The sequence below is a fragment of the Xenopus laevis genome, chromosome 2S (assembly GCF_017654675.1).
Source record: "Xenopus laevis strain J_2021 chromosome 2S, Xenopus_laevis_v10.1, whole genome shotgun sequence".
NCBI classification, from domain to species: domain Eukaryota; kingdom Metazoa; phylum Chordata; class Amphibia; order Anura; family Pipidae; genus Xenopus; species Xenopus laevis.
Genome location: NC_054374.1, coordinates 80,699,209 through 80,726,921, shown reverse-complemented (window position 1 = coordinate 80,726,921; position 27,713 = coordinate 80,699,209). Strand labels below are relative to the sequence as shown.

General features: G+C 38.6%; 1 protein-coding gene across 2 annotated transcripts; it reads left to right on the top strand.

The window, feature by feature from the left end:
• Positions 1-11,166: 11,166 nt before the first annotated feature.
• Positions 11,167-26,816, top strand: zmpste24.S (zinc metallopeptidase STE24 S homeolog). 2 transcript variants are annotated; one of them, XM_041584030.1, is made up of 10 exons: positions 11,167-11,342; positions 13,458-13,604; positions 17,487-17,573; positions 17,698-17,814; positions 20,296-20,448; positions 20,577-20,718; positions 21,943-22,106; positions 22,779-22,892; positions 23,544-23,687; positions 26,054-26,816. In XM_041584030.1, exons 1-10 carry the CDS (start codon positions 11,235-11,237, stop codon positions 26,276-26,278), a joined length of 1,401 nt encoding a protein of 466 aa, XP_041439964.1. In that variant the 5' UTR covers positions 11,167-11,234; the 3' UTR covers positions 26,279-26,816. The 2 variants fall into 2 exon arrangements, with proteins under 2 accessions (XP_041439964.1, XP_041439965.1); XM_041584031.1 differs by having other exon boundaries at positions 11,168-11,342; positions 22,782-22,892.
• The last annotated feature ends 897 nt before the right edge of the window (positions 26,817-27,713 follow it).

Sequence of the window (27,713 nt, the reverse complement as noted above, 5' to 3'; positions counted from 1 at the left end):
AGAGCAATGCATAAAGAAGTGAAGCAAATTCAGATTGGTAAAATCCGTGGTGGGCTAAATATTGTGGACATTTATACATCTATCACCAGAATTATCCCATTTCCCACTTATAATGGACATTTTGTTGAAAGAGTAGGATAGTTCACTTGCTAATTAAAAATACAATCCCAAACTAGTTAGAAACTAAAAGCAATAAGGAGCCTATCCTGTCTAGTAAAAGATCTTATGTCCATATGTTGGAAATGTTTATAGTTTATATAAACAAGTTGATGTGTAGCCATGGGGGCAGCCATTTAAAGCTGAAAAAGTAGAAAAGGCACAGGATACACAGCAGATAACAGATAAGCTCTGTAGTACTCTGGGATTATTCAGAACGTATCTGTTATCTACTTTGTATCCTGTGCTTAAATGACTGCCACCATTGCTACACAACAGCTTGTTTATATACAGTCATATCATAAAGTTTGGGAACCCCTCTCAACCTGCATATCTGTACAATATTATTATTAAATTAAAGTAGGCCATACTATTGGTACATATGTGATACCACCCATGTCTCTGCCCGAAATGCATGTACAACTGTACTATTGATATAGGTCTGGTAATCAGCCAGTTCATGGTGCATCAGCAGATGGGAAATACAAAGCTGCAGCTAATCTTTAATCTCTGCTGTTCCGGTAATTTGTGGAGTTTTCACAAACAGAATAGTAGGAACCCTATCGTCCTTACGCACTCCAAATTAGTTCAAACTGTGGGCCATTTATTGCTGCCTTAACTTAAAAGAAGGGTGAATCTCCCTACATTAACAGCCCCATCCTGTCAAAGGGGTGCATACAAAGTCTGCCCCGACATTAAGAGGGTTTTATTCAAAATGTCCTTATAAATATATGATTGCAGGAGTTTTTTTTCCCAAAGGATGCAAGAGCAGTTTGGGTGACCTGTAGCCTAAAAAATGACTGGAGTTTGATAACGAGACCCAGGTAGCACCCTTGCATTTTTGTTAAGGAGTGTCTGCATTAAAAAAAATACCAAAACAAACTAAGCTCTTGTGGAATGAGCCGTGAAAAAAGGCAGATGTACAGTTACAATAATTTACTCCACTGTCAAAAAAAACAGTGGTATGTCTTTCATTTCCCAGTGTACTGGAGTGTTTTCTAAACAAAGATTTTTAGTGAAGCAGTATTCAGTTGTATGAAATTAAATCAAATGTGAAAAACCGGCTTATAATTTTGCTAATTTGAATGCATGTAACTGCTCAATACTGATTACTGGCAACACCAAATTGGTTGGATTAGCTCGTTAAGCCTTGAACTTCATAGGCAGGTGTGTCCAATCATGAGAAAAGGTATATAAGGTGGCCAATTGCAAGTTATGCTTCTGTTTGACTCTCTTCTGAAGAGTGACAGCATGGGATCCTCAAAGCAACTCTCAAAAGATCTGAAAACAAACTGTGTTTAGTATCATGGTTTATGGGAAGGCTACAAAAAGCTATCTCGGAGGTTTAAACTGTCAGTTTCAACTGCAAGGAATGTAATCAGCAAATGGAAGGCCACAGGCACAGTTGCTGTAAAACCCAGGTCTGGCAGTCCAGGAAAAATACAGGAGCGGCATATATGGAAGATTGTGAGAATGGTTACAGACAACCCAATGGTCACCTCCAAAGACCTGCAAGAACATCTTGCTGCAGATGGTGTATCTGTACATCGTTCTACAATTCAGCCCAATTAGCACAAAGAACATCTGTATGGCAGGGTGATGAGAAAGAAGCCCTTTCTGCACTCACGCCACAAACAGAGTCCCTTGTTGTATGCAAAAGCTTATTTGTCGAATAATAATTGGAACAAAATGCTTTGGACTGATTTGAATTCAACCCAATATCAACAAATGCTTCAGGATAATGTTCAAGCAAAAAGATGGGCAATAGGTTGCTCCTTCTGAAGCAAAACCCCAAGGAGGGTTGTCTGATTCCCCTGGTCAAACAGTAATAGAGTGGATGGAGTAAAATCATGGGAGTTGAGTTACAGTGCCCTTTAAGCAAATATGTAAAATAATGAGGTTACCTGAAATAGATAAAGACCTATGGGAAACTCTAATCAGCACCCATGATAAGTGGCAAAAGAAAAATGGTTTGAAAGTCAGGCAAGGACATGGTTAACTGAGAGTAAAAAGAAACGAGCTAGAATTGTAGAATGTTTTTATTGCAGCACATATAGATAAGCTTACTGCCTCCTGGCCAGACTGAAGAATTTTAGATCATCAAAACTATCCTGATAATGGGGCTGCTTTGTTCTCTACCTTAAGGGCTATTCCACACGGGGAGATAGCCACGCGTTTGCGGTCGCGGCGACAAAGCGCCGCGCCAGTCGCCGCGACCGGCTCAGGCGACAGTTTTGTATGGGCGCCTATGTAAAAACGCCTGTGCTAACCACACAAGGCGATGCGCTTTTCAACAGTCGCCTGAAAAAGCCTGGCGAGGCATTTTCAGGCGACTGTTGAAAAGCGCATCGCCTCGTGTGGTTAGCACAGGCGTTTTTACATAGGCGCCCATACAAAACTGTCGCCTGCGCCGGTCGCGGCGACTGGCGCGGCGCTTTGTCGCCGCGACCGCAAACGCGTGGCTATCTCCCCGTGTGGACTAGCCCTAAAAGGTTAAAGCCTGAGAAGAATGTCAGATAGGGGGTTTAAGGGGTGAAACAGATTAAGGAGTTTGAAACAATCAAAGGGCAAATAAACAAGTTCGCCACTATCTGGTCCAACACAAGCACATACAATGTCCCTTTTAACTCAAAGCCCTTCACCTTACATGGGAGAGGGAACACCAATTTCTGCTTCTCCCACAAGACGTGGTAAGTGCTTATCCATTACGCACACAAGCTATATTTGAAGGGGATAATACCACACCCAAATATAGTATTACTTGGTATCAATCCTTTCCACTATTTTAGAGTACTGTAAAGCCCATATGGTAAAAGAGGAAGACATTGGAGGAGAATCACCAAAGATAAGGGATAGGAAGGAGAAACTTTAATTAAAGCCCTAGAAGCACATTGGTTGGTGGACAAATTAAACAAAACTTGGGCACATGACACCAGCCTTAGACAAACAAGTGAGGAGAGGTCTGTGGAGTTCTTCCATAAACTTAAGACAGCATTTATTGAAGCTGGTTACCTAGAAACCAATGAAAAGGATAAAATCCAATTAAGAGCTACACACTTGGACTAAGGAAGGAATATAATGACACTTTAATAACTTCCAGGCCAGAGCTAGAACTTTAAAGGAAGATGTAATGTCCTCAATCCCACCATCATAAAGATACCACAAAAAGGGGCACAAACAATATTGAAACCCATGACTACTATGAGTTAATGGAAACTATCAAGCAGGATTTGCTGTAGTAAATTATTTTACTAGTATTATTACTAGTATTATTACTAGTATTATTACTAGTAGTATTATTTGATGTTTTAGTTCAGGGGTCCCCAACCTTTTTTTACTCGTGAGCCACATTTAAATGTAAAAAAAGGGTTGGAGAGCAACACAAACATGAAAAGGTCTATGGGGATGTCAAATAAGAGCTGTGGTTGGCTGTTTGGTAGCCCCTATATGGACTGGTAGCCTACAGGAGTCTTTGTTTGGCAGTACATCTGGTTTTTATACAACCAACACTTGCCTCTAAGCCAGGAATTGAAAAATAAGCACCTGCTTTGAGACCACTGGGAGCAACAACCAAGGTGTTGGTGAGCAACATGTTGCTCATGAGCTGCTGGTTGGGGAATCACTATTTTAGTTCAACAGAGTGCACCTCAACACATATCAGCTCAAGAAGTTGAATTACATGCTCTAATTTCAACTTGTACCCTGTCAGAATGACAGAATGTCATGGGGTTGCGCATGATTATATGCCCATTTGGAAAAACCAACAAAGAATTCAAATTTAGTAAATCAGCTCTTGTTAGCATTATAGGTTCAAACTGAGGTAGCCATTCTTAAATACAAGCGCATACAAAGCTTCCAGAGGCCAAAGGAAATGTCAAAGCAGATGAAAGTACCAAAGCTGCTGCCCTCCTGCCTATCATGCCAGGGTTGGATTGGAGCCTTGGGGGCCCACCAGGGCTACACAACAAAGGGCCCTCCTGGAAGCCCCCAGGGGCCCCCAACCTCTAAATTCCTGCACACGCATGCGTAAAAAAAAATAGTGCGACATGCGCAAACACCACACGGATGCGCAAAAACTGCGGTGTGCTCATTCTGCCAGGGTTTTTTCCTGGTGTCCTGCCGGCTCAGTCCGACTCTGCTCGTGACAGTGAGTTGCTACCAGGAAGACCACAAAGGACCGTTAGATTTGAAGGTCCTGGCTACAATGCAGGATCAGGCTCTCCAGACAGAGATGGGTAAGTGGCCAAAACTGGGAGCTACCAGAGATGGCAAAGGTGGAATGGACTACTATACTGTCAAAGGTATTTTAAGATATGATGGCACATCTAACTCACGGAATTACGCACTCATGGAATTACGCTGCCACAGTTAAAAAAGGCTAGATAGCACCTGGATTTCCAGCATTTGTTGCACAATATGTTTTATCTTGTGTTACCTGTTTAGATCATAATCCTGGCCAGGTACTCAAAACTTCAAGATGGCGCTCTCCAAGAACAGAATATCCCTTCCAGTGATTACAAATAGACTACATCCAGTTGCCCAAAATTGGTACATATGAATATGTCCTGGTTTGTGTTGATATGTTCTCAGGGTCAGGCCCAGACTGGCCATCTGTGAGTTCAGGCAAGTGCCCAATGGGTTGCTCTCTTTATAATGTAAATGGGCCGCTGGGAACTGTATTATGTAAATTACTTTCTGGAGGTGCCCCTGCAACAAAGAAATCAGTACAAGTAAGGATCGGAAGGCACATGTGCTAGCACAGCATACAGGTGGAAGCAACATTTTTTTGGGGGTGGCAGGCTCGGTCATGAAAATGATCTATTAAACCAGGGGTGTCCATCCTTTTGGCTTCCCTGGGCCACATTGGAAGAAGAAACATTTTCTGGGGCCACATTCGAAAATACACACAAACACTAACACTAGCTTTTGATTTATTTTATTGTAAAAGTAAAAGAAAAGAGGGTATCATAAACCTAGTGAGATTTTTGACATTGTGTTTGAGAAATTAATGTATCAATATCTGGTTGAATGGAAGTAGTTGCAATTCTCAGTGAATTCTCAAGGTGCTCATCAGATAATTTGGTTCTAATTTTACTCTTAGTGTGTTCATTCTTGAAAAAAGTTGCTCAAAAATGTAGGAGCTGCAAATATCACTATCATAGCGAGCGATGCCGCTGAAGAATGCTTACCTTTGTAAGTAACCGAATGCTCACTTGTTAACTGCTTTTTCTGCTCTAGGAAGCCACACACCGCACACCCCATGTAAAATTGAATAGACACAATTAGCAGCCGCATACATATGCTCTCTGTGTGGGACATTGCAACATGACGTTTCCTGGATTGGTGGAAGTTCAAGCTGGGCCGCATTCATATCCATCCTGGGGTGCATGTGGCCCTCGGGTCGCGGGTTGGACACCCCTGTATTAAACAGTGCTGTAACAGGTTTCAGCAAATTGATTTGCATTGAACGAAGTACTGCCAGCTCCAATTGTATCTTTAACATGTATGAGAAGCCCCAGCTGAAACAAAGTATCAAACGCTCCCTGTCTGAGCCTGCCGAGGAGGGGACAGGGCTTCCATAGTGAAACCAAGGTAATGCGAGAAACGGAACTCAGGCAACATACTTTCCTTTTATTTCACTGTTGCTTATTAATTGGTTACTTTTCTGTATTCCCTGGGTGAGTAAATATGCACTTATTGTTACTGACCACCGTTTTTTCATGCTCCTCTGACCCAGACTTTAAAGTTACTGATGAAAATGTTAGTTCATTAGCCTGTGCCTTTTTAAGGAAAGTGAGCTAAGAGTGATTGTATAACTAATTTAAAAAGATAGCTGTACCAGTGCTTCCATTTCTGTAACCTGCAAGGTTGGTATTAACTTAAATTTAGACATGTTGCTATCCCATCCCTCAGTAACCACTACATATTATATGTTTCATTATGTTAGTTCAAATATGTGCTACTTGTTTGCCATTTTTGATCTCAGAGGGATTTCAGCTTGCCTGATAATAAAGGGCAGAAGTTATCTAAAGTTATCAAGTTTTTGTCTTTTTTCAACCCAATTTAACTACCGTAGGTAACTATGTAACTATGTATGGATTGAATTTCTGCAGTCACCCAAAAAAATTATTCAAAATCCTATTTTATCACATTGGTCAAGCCAAATGAACTTTAATTACACTGTATAAATTATTTAAATCTTGTTTCCTTCAGTCTGGGAATTCATAATTATAGCAAGCAGGCAGCAGCCATTTTGTGGACACTGTTATTAAGGCAAACCTTGTATCATCTCAGAATCTTGTTTGTGCACCAGAATGAGGGACCTGATGTCCATCCCCATGTCCTGGCTACACAATTAAATGGTGAAGAGAAAGGGGGAATATGGGGAGAGCAGTGACATCTAGGAAGTGCTGAATGGAAAGTGAAAGTAATTGTCTGCCCCATCTCTATGCCTAAGGCATAGAGGAGGGGCAGACATTTGATTGACAGCTGAGATTTTTAAATGAGCTTACAACAGCTATGAATGCTTTAATAAAAAATGTAATAATAATGTTTAATTTGAAAAGGATTTTAATTATACAGCTTTTTGTGTCTGAGTGACAGGTCCACTTTAAAGTATGATTACACTGGTGCTATGCCTGGAGACAACTGCTATCAATGAAGCAATGCATCAAGACCTTGCTATTGTATATGTCACATTTAACATCACAGAATTCCTCCAGGTAAACAAAATATTCTTTGTTCCAAGAACTGTGTATTTTATCATTAAAAAAAATAAATATAGAAGCAAAGACTTCTGCCATGGCTACGAGACATGTGAACTGAATTTAAAAATGTAGGCAAAATGAGCCTACATACATAAAAGGCACAAGTTATATACCACATAACAGATAAAACACCATTGTATTCTACAGGGCTTCTGTTATCTACTATCTGCTTTGTAACCTATGCCTTTTCTCCTTTTTTTCCAGCTTTAATGGCTGCCCCCATGGCTACACAGCAGCTTATTTATATAAACTACAGTAGAGTTTCTGAAACAAACAGTTGAGTTACCGGTGCAGGGCAGTACATCACAGTACATCATAGTTCAATTACTTAAAAACACTTTTTATTGTTTTTTTTGTTACTGTCACTTTGAACTTTTTTTGTGCCAAGAGTAAATGTGGTTGCTGAAAGATATAAATTCCGCCAAAGTGGACAACGTAATGGGGAATCCACAGAACAATTTGTAGCAGCTTTGAGAGAGCTGGTTGTTACCTGTGAGTTTGGGAATCTAACAGATGAAATGCTAAGAAACCAAATAGTGGAAAAAACAAAATCACCTCGCATTAGAGAGAGACTGCTCCTAAAGCAGAATTTAACCCTTGCAAAGGCTATTACAGCAGTGGCAGAGGCTAAAACTCTCAGTCAGGGAACTGCTGGGAATGTACAGACTGTGATTCCAGCAATGTGGCCTAATAATACACAGTCACAGGCAAAATACAGTGCTAAGGAAAGGGATTCACTGCAAAACCGTGCAGCAAATACAAATAAAAAATACAGCTTCTGCAGTGGTTCAACACAACACACTGCAAATCATGTTACATGTCCTGCAAAAGCTGTACAGTGCCGCAAATGCAAAAAAGTAGGACATTTTGGTAAGATCTGCCGTAGTTCTTATAAAGATGTTCATGAAGTCACTACTACAAATGTCACAGTATTAGGTGTGGATAAAGAACATGCAGTCAGTGTAAATACAGATTACAGCACAAACTTGTCAGATACAGAAAAAAAGCTTAGTGGGAGGAAAGAATTAAGCTTATAAATGGTTTATATATTATAAATGTATTATTAGAGTATTTATGATAATTTCAATACATTTGAAAATAATTTCTTAAATTACATGAAATAATATATTCATAAATCACTATTTTATTTTGCAAGAAATAACTGTGAAATGAACCAGTGTGCTTGCCTAAATAACGAAATAACGCAGTTGTTGCACCCCTCTTTAGTAAACATAGGAGTGGTGTAAGTTTTTTTCTCAAGGATATTTGCAGTATCACAAATTATAGACAATTATTATTCTATCAAGTATATGTAAAAATTCAGTTATAGTAAATTTTTACCACCAAAGCTATCGCACTATTGAGAACATTATGCTGGTACTTTGTATTTTAGGCTGTCCCATAACATTATGGGGCCTTGACTAAAACCTATCTGTGGAATATTAGCAACTATTGTATCAATTCCAACAGCTGCCTTTAATGAAACTCAGGGATTCTGCTCAACAAGGGCCAAAGATAACAAATGTATCAACTTAATGTATCAATCTAGAACAGTTAAAACGTCTGCAACGCCCCCTCCCATAGCTGCTATAGATGGTGAAAAATTATAGAAAATAGGGAGGAATTAGAAAAGGTCATTATTTCTGGTGAACTATCTGAAACCAACTGAACTGGAAAAGGTGAACAACCCCTTTAAGTTTTTATTGTGTTTATATTTGATTAAATAAAACGTATTTATATTTAAACTGCATTGCACATTCTTCCTTCTCCCACTCTACCTTCTAGACAAAAAAGTTAATCTTTCACCATCATCAGTGCACAGAAACAAAATATGGCAAGCTAAAAAATGGGAAGGATAGACAAAATTCATAAGTAATAGAGAAATTCTAATTTTGTTATATAGCATGTAAATCATTTGATGCCAATGGCTTGCTGTGAACCATAGTGGATATTCATAATTCCTAATATGTGTGCACAACTGACAATCTTAACATGGAATCTCTATAAAGAGATTTCATGTAAAGACTTTCATAGAAATCAATTGTGTATTGTTTTAAATAAACCTTTAATTGGCCCTTAGGTTGATGACCATTTCCTGCTGCACTTTAATATAGTGTTTGGCAAGGGGTGGTCCTTCCTCTTTGGCCTACATCAGTTGATATGTGTGGTCCCAGAAATGTTAGGCTCTAAAGGGACAACCCCTACAGAAGTCAGGGAGCTGGGATTCTGCAAACAAGGTTAGCTAGTGTACATGATAGCAACTGTTATAGCACTCTGTATGAGATTGAGTCAGTGAGCTTAAGTTAGAAAGTGAGCTTTGTGCTCCACCAAGGAGGATATACAGTAAGGGAGTAGCTCTCTCTCAGGCTCTGCTTGCTTGTAGCGAAGGAACCGCAGTACTGACAAGGGCAACAGGCTATATTCTTTCCATGTCAATTGCAGGGGATCTAGACCACAGAGATATTGACAACATAGAGTTGAAACTTTCAACTCTCAAAGATATTTATACCATGGTGCATCTGTGCTATAATTAATAACACCTGTGACTGTTCCTTTACATTTACATTTATTCAACTACCTTGTGTGCTGTAAGTAGTGATGGGCGAATCTGACGCGTTCGTTTTGAAAATTTGTGAAATGGCAACAAATTAACTCACAACAATTTTTTCACCCATTGGAGTCTATGGGGTCTTTTTTGTAGCAAAACCTGGTGAAAAATTTCGCTCATCACTAGCTGTGAGCACTTAACCCTCTGGTGCTTTATATTGAATAATGCCTTTTTGTTATTTTTTTTTTGCAAAAGAACCCCTGGCACCCTATTTTTTATTATTTAAAATGTTTGGCAGTTGAACAACATGCTCACATGTTCACAGGTCTAATGACCAATGCTCTACCATACTAGTTGGTTATAGCTTGCTTAAGCCAAAATAGGTTTACAATTTAGTTTTTAAATTGAACTGCAAGTTAAACAGGATAGACTACTACCTGATGTTTTTCCTTTATTTATTAAGAATAAAATGCATAACTCCCCCACCCATTAAAGTGCTTATCACTGATCAGCTGTAATACTTTCTAAAATCCACACTTTCTATTAATTTAAAGGAGACATATAGGGTAAATGAAAAACCCTAATTTTGTAGGCAATTATGAGTAATATATGGTGATGCTTTTACATGGTGCTAAAAATTAATATTATCTTTAAAAATTGCCCCTTTATTAGAGCTCCCTATAGATATTCTCTGGTCCCTGTCTGTGTTTCAAATGAGGGGTGCAGGGCCTGATTTTTATTGCCCCTAGGCCACGGGGTCCTATCGCCCGCCCGAGGCCCGCACAGTTCTAGAGCCCGCTACCCGCACCCCCCGTGGGTGCACATACCGGACCACTGGTGCTCCTCAGCAAGTGGCTGGGCGGCATGCCGCCCCTAATAATTTGCCTCCCTAGTCCCGGGCCTTTGTGGCTTTGCCACAAATCCGGGCCTGGAGGGGTGGGGTGTCCTAATGGTCCCTGCCAGAAGCACAGTAGGAGGGGACAGCCAATCACAGCCCTGCAGTCACACAAGCACAGACAGGCTTCAGTTCCCTCTCAGGTCCTGCTAGCTGCTGATTCGTTCCTGTCCTACAGTGCAGTGAGCTGAGAGCAGATCTGCTGCACAGCCTGTGAATTCAGGGAGGGATTAATAGAGTATTTGCAGAAATATTCAATAAATCAGCTTGAAACACTACTTTTTAAATCACAATTGAGTATAATCCACTGGTACAATCTTATCTTTTTACACAAAATGTCTCCTTTAAGACTAAAGATACAAATGACCTACTTGCTGTGCTTTTCTTATTTTACTGTTACTAGACACCCATAAAATATACATGTAACATGGCCAGTTCGTTTTCAGCTGGATATTTCATGGATCCTCGCCATTATTCTTATTCTGCCAAAAACATGGCTGATGCACCCTTTATACTGCGACGCAAGAGCACTAACATATGCGGCCTCGGGTGTAAAATTCTGGCAAATCCTTAGCAATTCCAAGAGCTTTCTGCAGTAAATATAATTGTCATTACGACCAATGCAGCTAACCAGCCAATCACCAGCCACAGACTCGCTCACTGAACAACCCGCCCCTTTCTTACGATCCTGCTCAAAGAGACTCCGCTAAAGGGAGGCGGTCCGAAGTACTGGCCAATTAATAGGACAGACGCGTGCTTTAGCCAATCAACATGGCCTTCACAGGCGGGACTTGTCGCTGTCCTATGAGCGGTAAGCTTTCGGTGTCTCTGTGTCAAGCCGGTGCTTGGTCATTTTCCTGCTGCCATCATGATACAAATGCTGGCCGAGATGTCCGTAGAAAGTCAGATTTTCTACTCGGTGCTATTGTTTTCATGGATCGTATACACATGGGAGGCCTACCTTGCTAGTAGGCAGGTGAGTAACTGGGTTGGTTGGGCGAAGTAGAATCGTCACTAAAAGAGGCCTCACATAATGGGAGAGGGTGATGGTCAGGGCAGTGTGACATACGGCAGTGCTGTAGTAGTGGTACCAGGTCTTGATGGGATGACAATTGTATCACTGAGAGTAGATGCCATATTATGACATAGATTTACCAAGGGCAGTGTTGTGGACTGAAAGCCTGCCTTCTGATTGGCTGGAATCTGTACCTCTGATAAACAGCCACCCAAGGATCTTTTTCTTATTCTGCCAGCCTGATAAAGGGGTTTGTTCACCTTTGAATTAACATTTAGTATGATGTAGAGAGTGATATTCTGGGACCATTTTCAATTGGTTTTCACATTTTATTATTTGTGGTTTTTGAATTGTTTAGCTTTTCATTCAGCAGCTCTCCAGTTTGCAGTTTCAGCAATCGGGTTACTAGGGTTCAACTTATCCTAGCAACCATGCATTGATTTAAATAAGAGACTGGAATATGAATAGGAGAGGGCCTGAATAGAAAGCTGAGTAATAAAAAGTAGCAAAAACCATACATTTTATAGCCTTATAAGCATTTGTTTTTAGATGGGGTCGGTGACCCCCATTTGAAAGCTGGAAAGAGTCAGAAGAAAAATTAACAATTAATTAACAATATTAATTAACAATATAAATTAATATGTCGCATATCATCTGAGGTATTAAAAAAATGAACACACACGCTATAACCCTGCTATGTCTTCGTCATGTTTTCCATCTGTGAAATGTGCCCCTCCGCACATCTAAACTCATAGGCCAACACTTTCCTTTATATTGATCAAAATCCTGATTTTTTAATTTTCACTTTTTCAGCCCTCTTTGCTTTATGTCCACACAGAAGCACATATAAATCAAATAAACCAATGTATGTCTAACAGACTCACCTCTGTTGCTGTTTAGTTATCCACTTACATGCTGCGCTAGTAAAGCCTAAAAGTAGGTTTGAGAATCTATTCTGCAAACCAATTTAGCTATGTCAGCAGCAGCTGATTTAAGATGAATAAAAAAAACAAACAAATACAAAAGTATTGTAGAATAAATACCTATATTGGCTAGCAATAAAACTAGCAAGCAATAAAACTAGCATTGCAAGCTTGTAGAGCACCAGCAAAAAACCTGAAACGTGCAAATACATCCTGTGTAAAGGTCAAGTTGTAATACCACATTCTCAAAAAGTCTTCACCATTTGGGATAACTATTCATGTGCTTCATCCAATGTGCTGTATATGATTACATGTACTAGGTGCTCTACAGGAGACATATACATTGGAGAAACAAAACAGGGATTGTTTGTCCAAATATTGCAATATATTTAAGCTGGCCAACTACGTCAAAGTCATTCCATATCTGGCCAGTCATATGCTCAATTTTCATCTGATTCATTAAGAATTCTATTACTTCATTATACATTTTACAAAGTGACTAATTTTTACCCACAACTTACTTGCTGCTTTCAAAGTAAAACTCCCAAACGTGGCTGCCCTTTTATTAGACACCAGTGGGATCACCTGATTATAGCTGGAAAGGGTGGGAGCTACAACATGGAGCTGGTCACTGCTCCTGTATAAATTATAACAAACAAGGGAAAGTTGAGCTCACCACTAATTATTAAAACATTAAGTGCGGGTGCAATGAGGCTGTGACCACAAAATTCACAATTTTGAATTTAATGTACGAGTAACATTAAAAAGTAAATGTCTGTTGATCTAAAACTTACAAAAAAAGTAATGTGGCCCTCCAGTGAATTTTTATGTGCCCCTTTTCTCATGGGCACCCTAGATTTCTTTGAATGGCAGTGTAGTGCAACATAATTCATACCACTTATATTTTGTCCACTATGCACATAAATGTGGAGAGCGCTGATTTTAATATTTTGCAGTCTGTCATATGGAATTCATAATATAAAATGCTCCAAAAGCTGGCAATGCCATTCCTATTTTTCATTTTGGACTGATTTAATTTTATCCTGTAAATGTAATAAATGCCTTGTGTGTATTTACTTAATATGTTAGGATAAATGCAAAAGCCTTCATCTCTAAAATGGGTAGCTGAAGATAATATATATTTTTTTTTCAGAGGAAGATTTATCGTACCACAACACATGTACCGGCTGAACTTGGAAACATTATGGATGCAGAGACATTTGAAAAGTCTCGTTTGTATCAGCTGGATAAAAGCACCTTCAGCTTTTGGTCAGGATTATATTCTGAGGCAGAAGGAACGGTATGTAATAAACAATATTCAGTAATAAACATTCATCCGACTCTATTCAGCCTCCTTTTGCCTTTTTTTGTTGCACTGGGACTGAATAAGGCAGATAGAACGCAAGTGACTGACAAATGATCCAATCAGCAGAAAGAAAGGGTGTCTTCTGAAGGAGGGGGGTGAATCGGCACAATGTTTCTAATATTTCGGATTGGATGGGAAATTTGAAGAGGCGCGGTGAGGGTGCAGCTGTGCTCAGAAAAGCAGAAAGAACTTCCATTTCCAAACTCTCTAGTTTATGCCATTATATAACACCACAACAGAACTAACTCATCTGGCAGAATGAAAATTCTGGAGTACACTGTTTTTTTACACAACATTATTGAATTAGCCACTATCTTTTCATGCAAAATTAACATGCAACTTAAATATACATTCTAGGTGGCATTATGTATTGATATGTGTTGTCTTTATAATGCATTTTATTTGCCTTAATATATAGGCCCCCTATAGCTGCAGTCTTTATCATACATATGAAAAAGGCTAAATTACCCATGAAGCATTTGATTTACTAACAGTAGAGCAAAAGATGAAGATCAAAGAGCCAATTGGCTCTTGCTGGTGCCTCGGTTTGTAATGTTGTTGATAGACAGAGCAGTGGACTTAGTGAATGTGTAAAAAAATAATAATTTCTTCTCAATTCATGTTGTATAGGCACATCAAGACAGAAACAGCTCTGGGAAAGTCTTGGATATCTAGTGTGCTGAACTGTTAGGTACACTTGAAATCAATGGTTTCCCAGTATCTACTGCAGTCATATATTTACAGGTTGTAGCTGGAAAGGGTTTTTAGGACTGTGTCCTCGTTTCACTCAGTCAGTGGAGTCTCATAGGCATCCCAGTTGCATTTTCTACAACTTTTGTGGCACACGTAAATGAATACATTGTAGCGGAGCCAGATATGTCCTAATCATATGCACCAGTGCCTAACTTTTCCAGAAGATCTTGTAGTTTTGAGTGTTTCTACATATCGCTGCTGGTATTTGAGAATAAATGAAAAGATTCTTGTGCTTCATGGCCTTAGTAAAAGTGATATTCCAGTGGCCATTTTGCACAGGAGAATTCCATAAACTGGATAATTTCCACAAGTGAAAATCATTGCATGAATTAAAAAACATAGAAAACGTGCATAGAAATACCTACTTCCCTCTGTAGGGAAAAAGGCACTATATTATAGGAGACATTTTGTGTAAAAAAATAAGAACGTACCAGTGCATTATATTCATTTAGATATAGAAGAATTGTGCTTAAAGGGGACCCTAAGAAATAATTCCAAATCCTATATTATAATGTTAGCCAAGCAAAATAAAGTTCACTTACACTATTTAAGTTATGTTAATCTTGTTTCTTTGAGACTTGTCATTCATAATCACAGCAAACAGGCAGCAGCCATTTTGTAAACACTTATTAAGGAAAACTTTGCATTATTCCAAAATTGTATTCATGCGCCAGAGTGGAGGACCTAATCCACATCCCCATGCACTGGCTACAAAATTAGGTGGTAAGAAAGAAGGGGGAATGTGGAGAGCAGTGACATCTAGGAAGTGCTGAATGGAAAGTGAAAGTAATTGCCAACCCCGCCTCTATGCCTAGGCATAGAGGAGGGGCATGTGATATATGATTGACAGCTGGTATGAATGTTTTAATGAAAAAAATAATGTGGGTTTCATGTTCAATTTGAAAAGGACTTTTATTATACAGCTTTTTGTGTCTGGGTGACAGGTCTGCTTTGAAAAAGTAGTGTTTCAGGCTGATTTATTGAATATTTCTGCAAAAATCCTAATAATCCCTAATAAACCCATCAGCAGCTAGCAGGACCTGATAGGGAACTGAAGCCTGCCTGTGCTTGTGTGACTGCAGGGCTGTGATTGGCTGCCCCCCTGCTTCTGGCAGGGACCGTTAGGACACGCGCACCCCTCATTTGAAACAGGGACCAGTCAACATCTATAGGGAGCTCCAATAAAGGGGCTATTTTTAAAGATATTCATTTTTAGCACCATGTAAAAGCAACACCATATATTACTCATAATTGCCTACAAAATTTGGAGTTTTTCATTTATCCTAAATGTCCCTTAACTTACCTTACGGCAATATGACCCTTGTGTACCTGTGTTTGAAATGCAACATGGGTGTGACACAGGAAAGGGCATTTCCTAGCCAGCTTTATCACCTAGAGTTCAGTTTAGAAGATGGCTTTACACCTGATGTTTTTTAGTCTTCATAATTTTAATTGCCACAGGTTTCTTCCTGGCAATGAGAAGGATAAGGAAGGGATAAATTACGCAAAAGCACAATAAGTGCAAATTTTTGTTTACTTTTTCATTTTCCATTGTTTTAATGCTGCTTAGTTAATACCTGGTAGAACACGTTATGAATTAGCTAAATGCTACTCAGTAAAATATTTACTTTACTCATAGTATTAGTTTCACTTTTTTTATTATATACAATGAAATAATTGCTTTGATATAACAATAAGAAATAGAATATACCATTCAATAAGCAGAAAATGCAGCACAGATCCCCCAAGCTTGTTCTTTACTTCATATAATAAATGCAATCTTAAAAGAAAAGACCCACATAACACACATGCTTTATGAGCAGCTCGGGCACTTGCTCATGATTCTCATGTGTGTGCCCCAATATGCTCAATGCATGCGGGCAAAGCCCTGCGTGTTTATTACAACGTAATTACGTATAAACACGCAGGGCTTTGCCCGCATGCATTGAGCTCTGAGTGCCGGTTTTCTTCTTGCTAAACTTACTCCATTAAGGGTTGCCGATCCCTTTCAACTGTGCACCAGGCCAGCTTGTACTTGAGAGGCCAGGGTGTGCTGGTGGGTTTTGGAACTTGGACTGTGCCCCAATATGGCCATACCAGGAGCTCCCTCCTAGTGTAGGAACAAGGTGCTTGCTAGGGTGTTTTTCTATTTTGTTAAGAAATCCACCCCATCATTAAAATTCAGAGGAAGGATCAATGTCTACTTAAGATAAATCAGATAGTCTTGACCTTAGAGGGTAAAATGAACAATGGATGTGTTTCTGTAACTGTTCATATTATTAGGGATGCACAGAATCCAGGATTCGGTTTGGGATTCGGCCTTTTTCAGTAGAATTCGGCCGAATCCTTCTGCCTGCCCAAACCAAATCCTAATTTGCATATGCACATTTGCATATGCAAATTAGGAGCGGGGAGGGAAATTGCGTGACTTTGTCACAAAACAAGGAAGTAAACTTTTTCCCCTTCCCATCCCTAATTTGCATATGCAAAATAGGATTCTGATTCGGTTCAGTATTCGGCCAAATCTTTCGACAACACCATCCTACTTTATCTTTTCCAATTTTACATTCTAACTATACGGGGATCAGATTTCATAGGATCCAAAAAATCTCGTGCTGTGGTTTTACGTGGCAAGATCAGATAAAATCTGCCCTTCAAAAAATGATCAGATCTCCCATATAGTTTAGCCCTAACTGATAAAGTAAACTTGTGGTTGCAACAGAAGCACAATTAAGATGCTGAATTTTAATTTTGCTGTTATTGTCTTTAAAAAGTCCCAAATGCTAATAATAGTCAAAAACTCACTCTCTATTCTTGACTACTAAAATAGGAAATATATTTGCAGAGATTCTCTCCACCAAATATAACAATGTGATAAACTTTGTGTTGTGTGCCTTTATTTTCTCTTTGTAGTCATTTATGATGTGGAATTTATCTCATCAGATTTCCTGGTTGACCTCCACTAAAGAAATACTTGTCAGATTTTAATTTATTGAAATGCAGTATATATAACAGGTTCAAAATGATAAGCTTGAATGTAACCGTTTTCTTATTTATCTTCAGCTTATCCTTCTCCTAGGAGGAATACCATTCCTGTGGAACATTGCTGAGCAACTGTTGTATCGTGCTGGCTTTAGTGCAGAATATGAGGTAGGTATATTATTTATAATAATAATAATAATCTGTATTGTAGGGATAGTTTAGTTTACGGGAATTACTGATTACTGTGGAAATGCATATATTTGAAAGCTTTTTTCCCACTTACATCTTTTAGATCATTCATTCCTTGGTGTTTTTGCTGCTTGCTACATTGTTTAGTGCATTTACTGGACTTCCATGGAGTCTCTACAATACTTTTGTCATAGAAGACCGTCATGGGTTCAACCAACAGGTATTGTTTTTTTAATATTTTATGTTAACATGTTTTTACTAAATCCATTGGAAAATGCTATACATTGTATGCATTTATGCCTTGTATACTTTGTAATGTTTACTGATATTTATCCTAATGTACTCTTGACCAGAGCAGGCCCTCATTTTGTCAGTGTTAGATCATGGTAGAGCTATATCTGTAGATATGTGACACAGTAGTATAACACATCCGTACCCATAAAGAATACATATCCTAAGAGACAACCAATCAAAATACACATTTATTGCATCTAGAGCATGTCAAAATGTTAACACTCTACAGGTAATAGTTTTATATTGATGTATAACCCCAATCATTTCATTCATTCAAGTGTGCTGTATACTCCCCTAACTGCAGAGGCACTCTTTGGATAATAGCTATTTGTGTTCTCATTGAAGATGGCAGCTTGTAAGAAATTCAGCAATCAAAAGTTTGTTTTCTGGAGGGGTTGAGGTGATGGGTAATTTTAAAATGATATTTCTTTATAAATGAAATGTGATCTTCAGAAGACATTATAGTTATAAAATTGAGTTACTAAAGCTGTGCCACAACATAATGTGTGTTGACTCTACCCCCAGTCTTTGAGCACATCAACATGATTAAAAGATTTGTTTACCCACCAATATGTTCTAAGTGGACTTCATCCCTGAGATAAGCCTCTACACTTGTTTGAGCTACAAGGGCAGCTCTCTGTAAGGAGCTATTTACAGTTGTGTTCAGAATAATAGCAGTCTGACATCACTAACCTGATCAATCACTGTTTTGGTAAAAATTATATTTCTACATGGAAAATCATTTACTAGTAGGTGTAGTAGAGTAATAGAAAACCAACAGTCATGACATGCATGCTACTGATTCTGTGTAATTTAATCATTAATTGAGGCTTGTTCGAGATAATAGCAGTGTTCAAAATAATAATAGCTTGTTCCAAATAATAGTAGTGTGGAGTTCAATTAATGAGGCCATTCATTCTATGAAAAAACAGGTGTCAATTACAGCTTTATTTAAGGAAGGAAGGCAGCAAATGTTGTGCATACTGGCTGTAGTGTATTTCTCTGTCTGAAACTCTGAGTAAAATGGGTCATTACAGACATTGTTCAGAACAGCGCACTTAGATTAAAAAGTTGATTTGAGAGGGGAAAAAATAGAAGGGTTAGGGGCACACTGGGCGATTCGGGGAAATTTAGTCGCATAGTGGCTAATCGCCTCGTCTTTGCGGCGACCAAACTCCCCGAATGCCTTCCCTCTCTCTTGCACTGGCTAAAATGAAAAAATCGCTGCGCTAAAGAACACGCAGCGATTCGTTTTCCGAAGTCGCCCGAAGTTGCCTTACGAGAAAATGTTAGGCTGCTCAGCTAAAATAATCTGAAATGCTTTAAAATGGCAACCAAAACCCAAAAGACATGGAAGAAAACTACCATTCGAGTGGATTGAAGAATAACCAAAAAGCCAAAGACTCCGCCAATGATCAGCTTCAGGAAGATCAAAGAAGGTCTAAAGTTACCTGTGAGTAAAAATTAGAAGACGCCTATGTGAAGCCAAGCTATTGGCAAGAAGCCCCCCGCAAAGTCTCATTGTTGAAAAACACTTGCTGAAGAGTTTATAATTTGCAAAAGATCACATTGATTGGCCTAAAGTGAAATAGTGCAACATTTTGTGGATTGATGAAAGCAAGATTGTTCGTTTGGGACTAAGGGCCACAGACAGTTTGTCACAGGACCGTCAAACACTGAATTAAAGCCACAGTACACTGTGAAGACAGTGAAACATGGTGGCACTAGCTGGTGGGGTGACATCAAAAATGCTGTTTCTGGGGCAAAACAAAGAAATGTAAGCAAAAATCAATACTCACTGTCAGAGCTGACCAGTCCACACAGTTGTGGCAATAAAGTTACAGTGGGTGTGGAGCTTGCACACCCACTGTAACTTTGTTGCCACACTGTGCGAATGAATAAAGCCGAATTTTGCTATTAAATACGTCTCCTGTGTGGACTGGTCAGCGCTGACCGTGATTACTGATTTTTGCTTACATTGATATGTTCGGGTGAAGTACCGGATTCTCTCGCTATAGCTGCGACCAGCCACGAGACGCTCTACCAGGAAGAGCTCCGCCATCACCGCTTCCAAATTTCTTGCCAAAACAAAGACATGCAGAAGAATTGTGGCATGTAACAGGTGCCAGAAGTTGGTGGACTCCATGTAACACAGATGTGCAGCAGTTCTCAGAAACACTGCTTATACAACTAAATATTAGTTCAGTGATTCAAAGGAAATAAAATCTTGAAACATTTTTCATTTCATACAGTGAATCTTTTTTGTAAAGAAGAATGCAGACACTTTTATTTTTTTTTAATAATATTCACTTTCTGTAAAAGAGTCACATGCATGCAGGTATTAGGTTTGCTATAAAGTACTTCTGAGTGTTTGTGATATTATAACTTATATTTTCTTTATGCACAGACGCTGGGCTTTTTCTTTAAAGATGCTGTAAAGAAGTTCTTGGTTACACAATGTATTCTCCTCCCAGTTGCATCTCTTCTGCTTTACATCATCAAAATGGGTGGTGATTACTTCTTCATCTATGCTTGGCTCTTTACCCTAGTGGTTTCTCTGGTAAGAAAAAGTTGGTTAATATATATATATATATATATATATATCTATACACACACACACACACAAGTATGCTTTACAGTACTGATGTAGTTCTTTATCACAGTTTCATCACATTTCTCTTCCTACAGGTCCTTGTAACAATATATGCAGATTATATTGCACCTTTATTTGATAAATTTACACCACTGCCAGAAGGAGATTTAAAAGAAGCAATCGAAAACATGGCAAAAAGCATTGACTTTCCCTTGACCAAAGTATATGTTGTTGAAGGTAAACATCCAGTATTGTTTTCTGTTTCTTTAGTATTTGGAATGTTTGAAATGGAAGAAAAGAGTGTGGTACAGTGTTCTTAAATGGCAACTAAAGATGCACTGGAGCAGATCTCCAGCACTTTTTTTTTTAACAGGTGCATGCAGTACAATTGTGCACACAAAGTAAACTCAGCAATCCACAAAAGTAAAGTGCTACAGCATATAACTGCATTTATTTTCACTATGGCATCATCACAACAGCATTTCGGATAATGTATGCATATTACTTCCTGGGGATGCAACTGCCATCTACTGGTTGCATTTAATACATGAAAATATACAGATTCTTACCAGTGTGCCTAGTTTACTTAACATTATAAAAAAAAAATCTTTATTCTAACCCTGCTTCTCCTAGATTTCGGAATATGGTTTAGCACTTGGAACCTCAACTGTGTTACTGCGCGTCCACAGTCATGTCAATGAGTGTCCACAATCTTTAAAGTGAAGCTACAGGATTTTGTTGGAGATTTTTCTCTCTGCACTAGCAGTACAGCCGCCCTCCACACCCCAACCCACTCTGATGGTTAAAAATTAAGCGGGGGGTGTTGGCATCAGCTAGGCGGCATTGAGGAGAACATAACCCCCTACAGCTAAAACCCCTATTTGCCTTCTCAACTGGCCCCCAGAGTAGTGCAGCTGAACACAGGGGATCCATGTTCGGTCGTTTCTGCATCTTCATGAAGTGAGCGCCAACACTTCAGCCGTTCGTTGGAGTCGGAAAGTTTTGAAAATTGCAGAAAAGAAAGAAGAGGATCTGGAAGATGCCAAAGCGACCGAACATTGTGCCCCTGAGCTCTGCTATGCTACTCTTCAAATTTAGGTCAGTGTTGCTGGATGGGGCACATATTCTTGTTGAACACTATGCTGGGAGGGGGGCTAGTGGAGAAGGCGAATGGGAGGTTTAAGCTGTAGAGGGGGGTTTAGTTCTCCTTTAAATGGTGAAATAGACCCTCCGTAGCTTTTAGTTTAAACAACAGTGTTATTTGAGTCATATAATATGCAAAGGAGATAAAAGGAGAAGGAAATAATAGCATTAAACCATTATAACAGGAAAATGTCAAAGTTTTTCTGGGACAAGAAAAAAAATCCATCAATTTAAAATGATTTTTTTTTTTAAATAAACAGAAATATTTGATAAATTAGAATTTTATTTTTATAGTGCTTGCCTTTTGTTGCTGTGCAGGTTCAAAGCGTTCATCACATAGCAATGCATACTTCTATGGTTTCTTCAAGAATAAACGAATTGTTTTATTTGATACCCTTCTGGAGGACTACTCACCACTGAACAAGGAAGGCACAGAGGACACATCTGGAAACGAGAGCACCGAACTAAAATCAAAAGTCAAAGTAAGGGGGCATCATTAGTTCTGAGATGAATGCTACGTGTGTATTTATAGGGTTATACTGTAAAGATAGTGTCAAAAGGATCATTTTCTTCACTGGTGTAGAATCGAGACAGAGAAAAGACTGTTCTGCTCCTGTCTTGTGTATGCACTTAATAGTATGTGGCCAGCCTGCCAGTGCACATTGGAAATATGCATTCCTTGCCAAAAAATTTTCAGTGTCATACACAAGAAGGGGCAGACGGAAACCACCTGAAATACTGTTTTTAATTATAACACAAATTTATGATCATGATTTATTAATGAAAAGAAGGGACTGGGTCACTCCTAAAACTCTCTAAAATAGGGGTGCCCACCAGTAGACCTTTAGACCTTTAGATCTCAATACACTGTCAACAAACAGTTTGTGTAAATCACCCTCCAATTTCATGCTTTTTATTCAAATATTTATTAGGTTAAGGTTTCATAAGAAATAGTTGTTTGTTAAATATAGCAATATACATTTTTTCATAAATCACTATTGTCATATTTTCTTTGGAATAGAATGCTAGCAATGTTTTTATGGATGTAGATCATAATGGTACAACATCACTAAAAGCAGACACTCCTGTTATAAAACTACATATAAATTCTTTATGTTCATGAACAAAGACTATTATTTCTACCCCACCCCAAGCAGAATCTTAACAAAAAGCAAGGCTGCAACAATCAGGAGGTTCTTGCTGTGCTGGGCCATGAACTGGGACATTGGAAACTGGGGCATACGGTCAAGAATATAGTTATTAGCCAGGTATGTATATTGAGTGAACAGAACAAAAGTTGTGTTTTATTATAGTATATGGCAGAAAATGCTAACTTTTAAGCAACTATTCAACCAATAACTGTTCAAATCATGACTCGCCTACTTTTTAGAGGTACAAGGAGCTGTCTCCAAACACAACCAACAAGCACTTTGCTTCCTGCCCCAACTTAGTAAGGGAGCTACTACAAGTTTAGTGTGACCGAGCCAATCAGAGATTCAGTTGTGCTAGCACAGAGACAATGCAAAAAGTCTACTACTAAACCTTTTTATTTAGAATTTTTTTTTAGGAAATATTTATATTGGAATCTATAATTATGTTGCCCTAGTTTATATGAAGGTGTTACTGGCTAAGCTTGCTGTAGCCATATAAGATGCCATTGTCTCTCAGGTTAACTGGCCACTGTTTGTTTTGTCATCTGCCATAGTCATTTTATTGTGTTATAATCTCTTTTTAAGAAGTAATAAGCAGGCAGGACCTGAAAGTAAGAGGGGTGGCAAGCATAATGGGGCCATAAATGGAACTCTGTAATTGGGAAAGACCCTGGGTTTTGTAATTATATTGTACTAAGTACTTCAAGCCACCACTTCAGATGCAGCTGTTATGTGAATAGTTTATTAATGCATTTTTCTTTGCCACAGGTGAACTCTTTTCTATGTTTTTTCCTTTTTGCCGTGCTCATCGGTCGTAAGGAACTGTTTGAAGCATTTGGATTTCACAACACTCAACCAACTCTTATAGGCCTAATGATAATTTTTCAGTTTATCTTCTCTCCTTACAATGAGGTAAGATACTTATTTTGGCAATAGGGGATTGACAGTGTCTTGGATTCTTGATAAAGGGTAGACATGTCTTAAACAAGTCGCAACACAAGAACAAAGTTATAACTTTAGCAGAGTAAACCCTGCTGTTTTCTGTGCTCCGTTCAAAATGGATTATTTTTGTTGCCATATATTGCTATTGTTTGAAGCAAAGCAAGGAAGTTGTTTTACCAGCTGTCTAAACAGAATAAGGAATACCTAGATTGGTTTTTGCCAAATCAGTGACATTGTTTACCTTATTTGCTAGTGACCATATGTCAATTGTGGTTACAGCTTGATCAATTTTCCTATTGCAATGACTTATGAACTAGACTTATTTCTGGACTACAATTGCCCATAAAATAATGTAATATTTAATGTAATAACATGTAATATACAGAGAAGTCATAAATATATTTATTCTATGCCTTTACTCCAATATTATGCATAAAACAAACGATTAGTGTTTTAATTGAAGGGCAATTAAAGTTCTTAGAAAACAACTTTTAGTGTATTGTTAATGTAGATTAGCTGTACTTAACAACAGTTAGGGAGATAGTCATTAAAGTCAATTTTTCTTGTTATACATTTAATGGGGAAAAACAAAATTTTATTGTAGAAAAAACCCCCCCTAAAATTTTTCCTGAAATATTAAACCACGATGGTGTTAAAATTCCGAATAAAAAAGTACTCCAACTCAGACCTGCCGAGTTCATGTAGAAGTCAATAGCAGATTTGCCATTGATATCCTGATCTGCTCTGGGTTTTGTTCAATAATCCGAAGATTTCGTCAGATCTGAAAAAGTTGCAGATTTCAAGCATCAAATCCAAAAAAGTCTAAGTTTTCAGCAACAGGGGGGGGAAGGTCTGTGCGGATTCGGTCGTAGTAGTTTTCAGAAAATAGAACTTTTTTCAGATTTTGCTAAATAACCCTTTTTAGGGTCAGGCCACACTGGGCGTTTTGGGGAGATTTGGTCGCCTGGCGACTAATCGCCTCGTTTTTGCGGCGACCAATCTCCCCAAACGCCTTCCCTGCGTCTGCGCCGGCTAAAATGAAAAAACACCGGCACTAATCACACGCGCATGTTCGGGCGACTTCGGAAAACGAACCGCGTGTGATTAGAGCTAGAAAAAAAAAATCAGAATGTAGTTGAGGTTGAATAAATACATACTTCCACCATGTTCAACCTTTTGCTCCTGTAATTCATACATACCTTCTAGATCACCTATTCCTCTATGATGGTGCATAAAAGGGGAAATTATTTCCTATATGCCAGTCTGCTGAAGCTCTGGGTGAACACTGAATTGCATTTATCAGCTGCCAGTGACCTTATATTTCTTCAGCTGGCAGTAACCTTAGGTTTCCTCAGTTGCTAGTCCTATAATATGGATGGCTTCTTGTCAGGCTTATGCTATGCTCCCATGAGCATTACCATGTATGATAAATAATCTAGCTGGCTTTCTAGCTGCTGCAGACTGGCTTTGTGTGCTTCAGCTAAGCTTTAAGTAGTCATAGACCCTGTTTTTCAGATTATACCTAATTTAGTCCAATTTAAGGGTAAAATTAAACTGCATGTTATATTATAAATTATTCTTGATATTATTATTCTGTCAGGTTGACCAATTGCAGTTATTCTAAACCCCCGTGACTAGGGTTGCCATCCGGCCGGTATTTTACCGGCCTAGCTGGTAAAACACCTGCCAAGGCCGGGGCTGGTATTACAAATTTACCGGCAATGTAGTTGCCGGTAATTTGTAATACCCTTAACAAAAGCCCTTGGCCCTCCAGTGGAAACTTACCTTTTCTTCATCATCTGGCCATCATGCGACATGTCCCTGTCCCCTTTTGTGGCATGTCCCCATGGCTCCACCCCTTTTGCATCATGGCCCGCCCCTTTATTTCCCTCCCCCATCGCTGGCCGGTAAAAATTTTTTGAAAAGATGGCAACCCTACCCCTGACACAACCTCGACACACCCTGTTGCTCTACATAGTTTTCTTCTTACCAACACATATAACTATTGCTACCCATTTTAAAGTTAAAAAACAGTATATAAAAGTGGCCTCAGAATAAATGCTATAACTAGTGATGTGCAGGTAACTAAGAGTTGACCTGACCCTAACCTGCAGCCCATAAATCCGGTGCAAATGTCTGCCTGAATCCACCCAACCTGGGACTTGAGGGTTTTGGGATGACCGGTACTTCACTAGGTATAAACCACTTAAAACCCTAAATCAGTTAGAAGATGCATTATTGACAAACCTCACATGATTCATCAGCAAAGATTGACTAATTTAAAGAAAGAAATCTTGATTTTGCATTTCAGATTGTTGATTTTTTTTTTCTTGCAGGTTCTTTCCTTCTGCCTAACAGTATTAAGTCGAAGATTTGAATTCCAGGCTGATGCATTCGCCAGGAATCTTGGAAAAGCGAAAGACTTGTATTCTGCTCTTATTAAATTAAATAAGGATAATTTAGGCTTTCCTGTATCAGACTGGCTATTTTCAATGTGGCATTATTCTCACCCCCCTTTACTTGAAAGACTGCAAGCCTTAAAAGTGGACAAACAAAACTGATAGTATTGCTGAAGGTTTACAATGTTTTCATCTGGAAGAAAATACTGCTGATTAATTTTATATTTTTTTCATTCCATGGAGTAAAATCATTTAATAAACGCTGTTATCAGCCTTTGAGAAACATTTTTAGAGACCTAGGAAGGAAAGTAAACTTGTACATGACTTTTTTCCTTAACAAAAAAGCAGAGGGTTTTAATTAAAGGAAAATGATTTTGTACCATGGAGCCATATTTTGCTTTTTTTCATACTGAAATCTTCAGTGTCTAGAAGTATGATTTGTAAACCATTGAATGAGGTTCACCTTATTGTTTCTTCCTGTGACTGTAAACAGGCATATTTTATTGTGCTTAATTTGGTGTGATAACTCTTTTATGTGTAACAGTGTGCAAGCCTTACGTGTTATCTTTAGATGAAGTGTCCTCTAAAGATGAATGGAAAAGTCAATAGATAAGGATGTTATTTTGCGTTGAACCTTAAAAGAAATCTTTGTTTTGTGCCTCTCTCTCTGTCAATAAAACATGTTTTGCTTTTGTAAAAATATGTAATATAATGATTTGAAATAATTATGGGTTCAAAGATAGTAAATTGGCAAAGCTGAAGTATTTTATGACAAAAGGAATAAAATAATTTGCAAGTATTAAGAAATTTAACAAAATATGCTGCTTTTCAGTTATTACATTCTTTAAAATTCATAAAATATAAGCCATGTAATATTAAAATTTTCCATGAGATGAATGTGTTCTAGAGACCCGGGACTCCTTAAAAATAATATAATAGCAGTGTATTTTTGAACCTTAGAAACAATGTTGCAGTGTAAATCTACCAAGAATGTTTTTCTTGGTCAATAGAAACTATTAGCAATGAAGATCTTCAAAAGAGTGGGTGATTGAAGGAGAAGGAAAGCTAAATAACTGAGGGAGGCAAGTTATTAGGCTTCCCCCTATTTTTCTATTCAGTCATCTGCTTAGGATTTGCTCTCCACTTATTCAAATAATGCACTGGCCCAGGGTACTGGTTAGTAGGTACCACAATCTTTCTTGGGCTTCCAGGCGGAGTACATTTACAGTACAGAACATATTTTGGGATTTCTGTATTGCACATGCACCCTACTAGAATGCACTCACAGGGCATGAAGAAGGAAGAAAGTGGTGGCATAGCAAGCTTTCAGAACATTTTAGTTCCTTTTTCAAGCTGATAACAATGAAGCTGTAGTGTTCTCTGGTATATATACAACATTCAGCTCAAAGGTATCACCTTTATACCACTTTATTTTTCATTTCAAAAGGGTTGCCCTGTAACATTTTGACTGGCTAACATGGTACAACAACTTTACCTAGTAGTTTGGTAACTGGCCAGGGGTATTCCCTAGTCTTTAAAAGAGGAAGCCCATGTACTGCCTTCTTTGGTCCCCACTTGCTAGAGGTGGTGCTGTATT

Coding starts and splice junctions, on each gene's coding strand:
- zmpste24.S (XM_041584030.1), top strand. CDS start 11,235: ATGATACAAATGCTGGCCGAGATGTCCGTAGAAAGTCAGATTTTCTAC. Junction 11,343..13,457: donor CCTACCTTGCTAGTAGGCAG/GTGAGTAACTGG, acceptor TTTTTTTTTCAG/AGGAAGATTTATCGTACCAC. Junction 22,893..23,543: donor AGAATATAGTTATTAGCCAG/GTATGTATATTG, acceptor TCTTTGCCACAG/GTGAACTCTTTTCTATGTTT.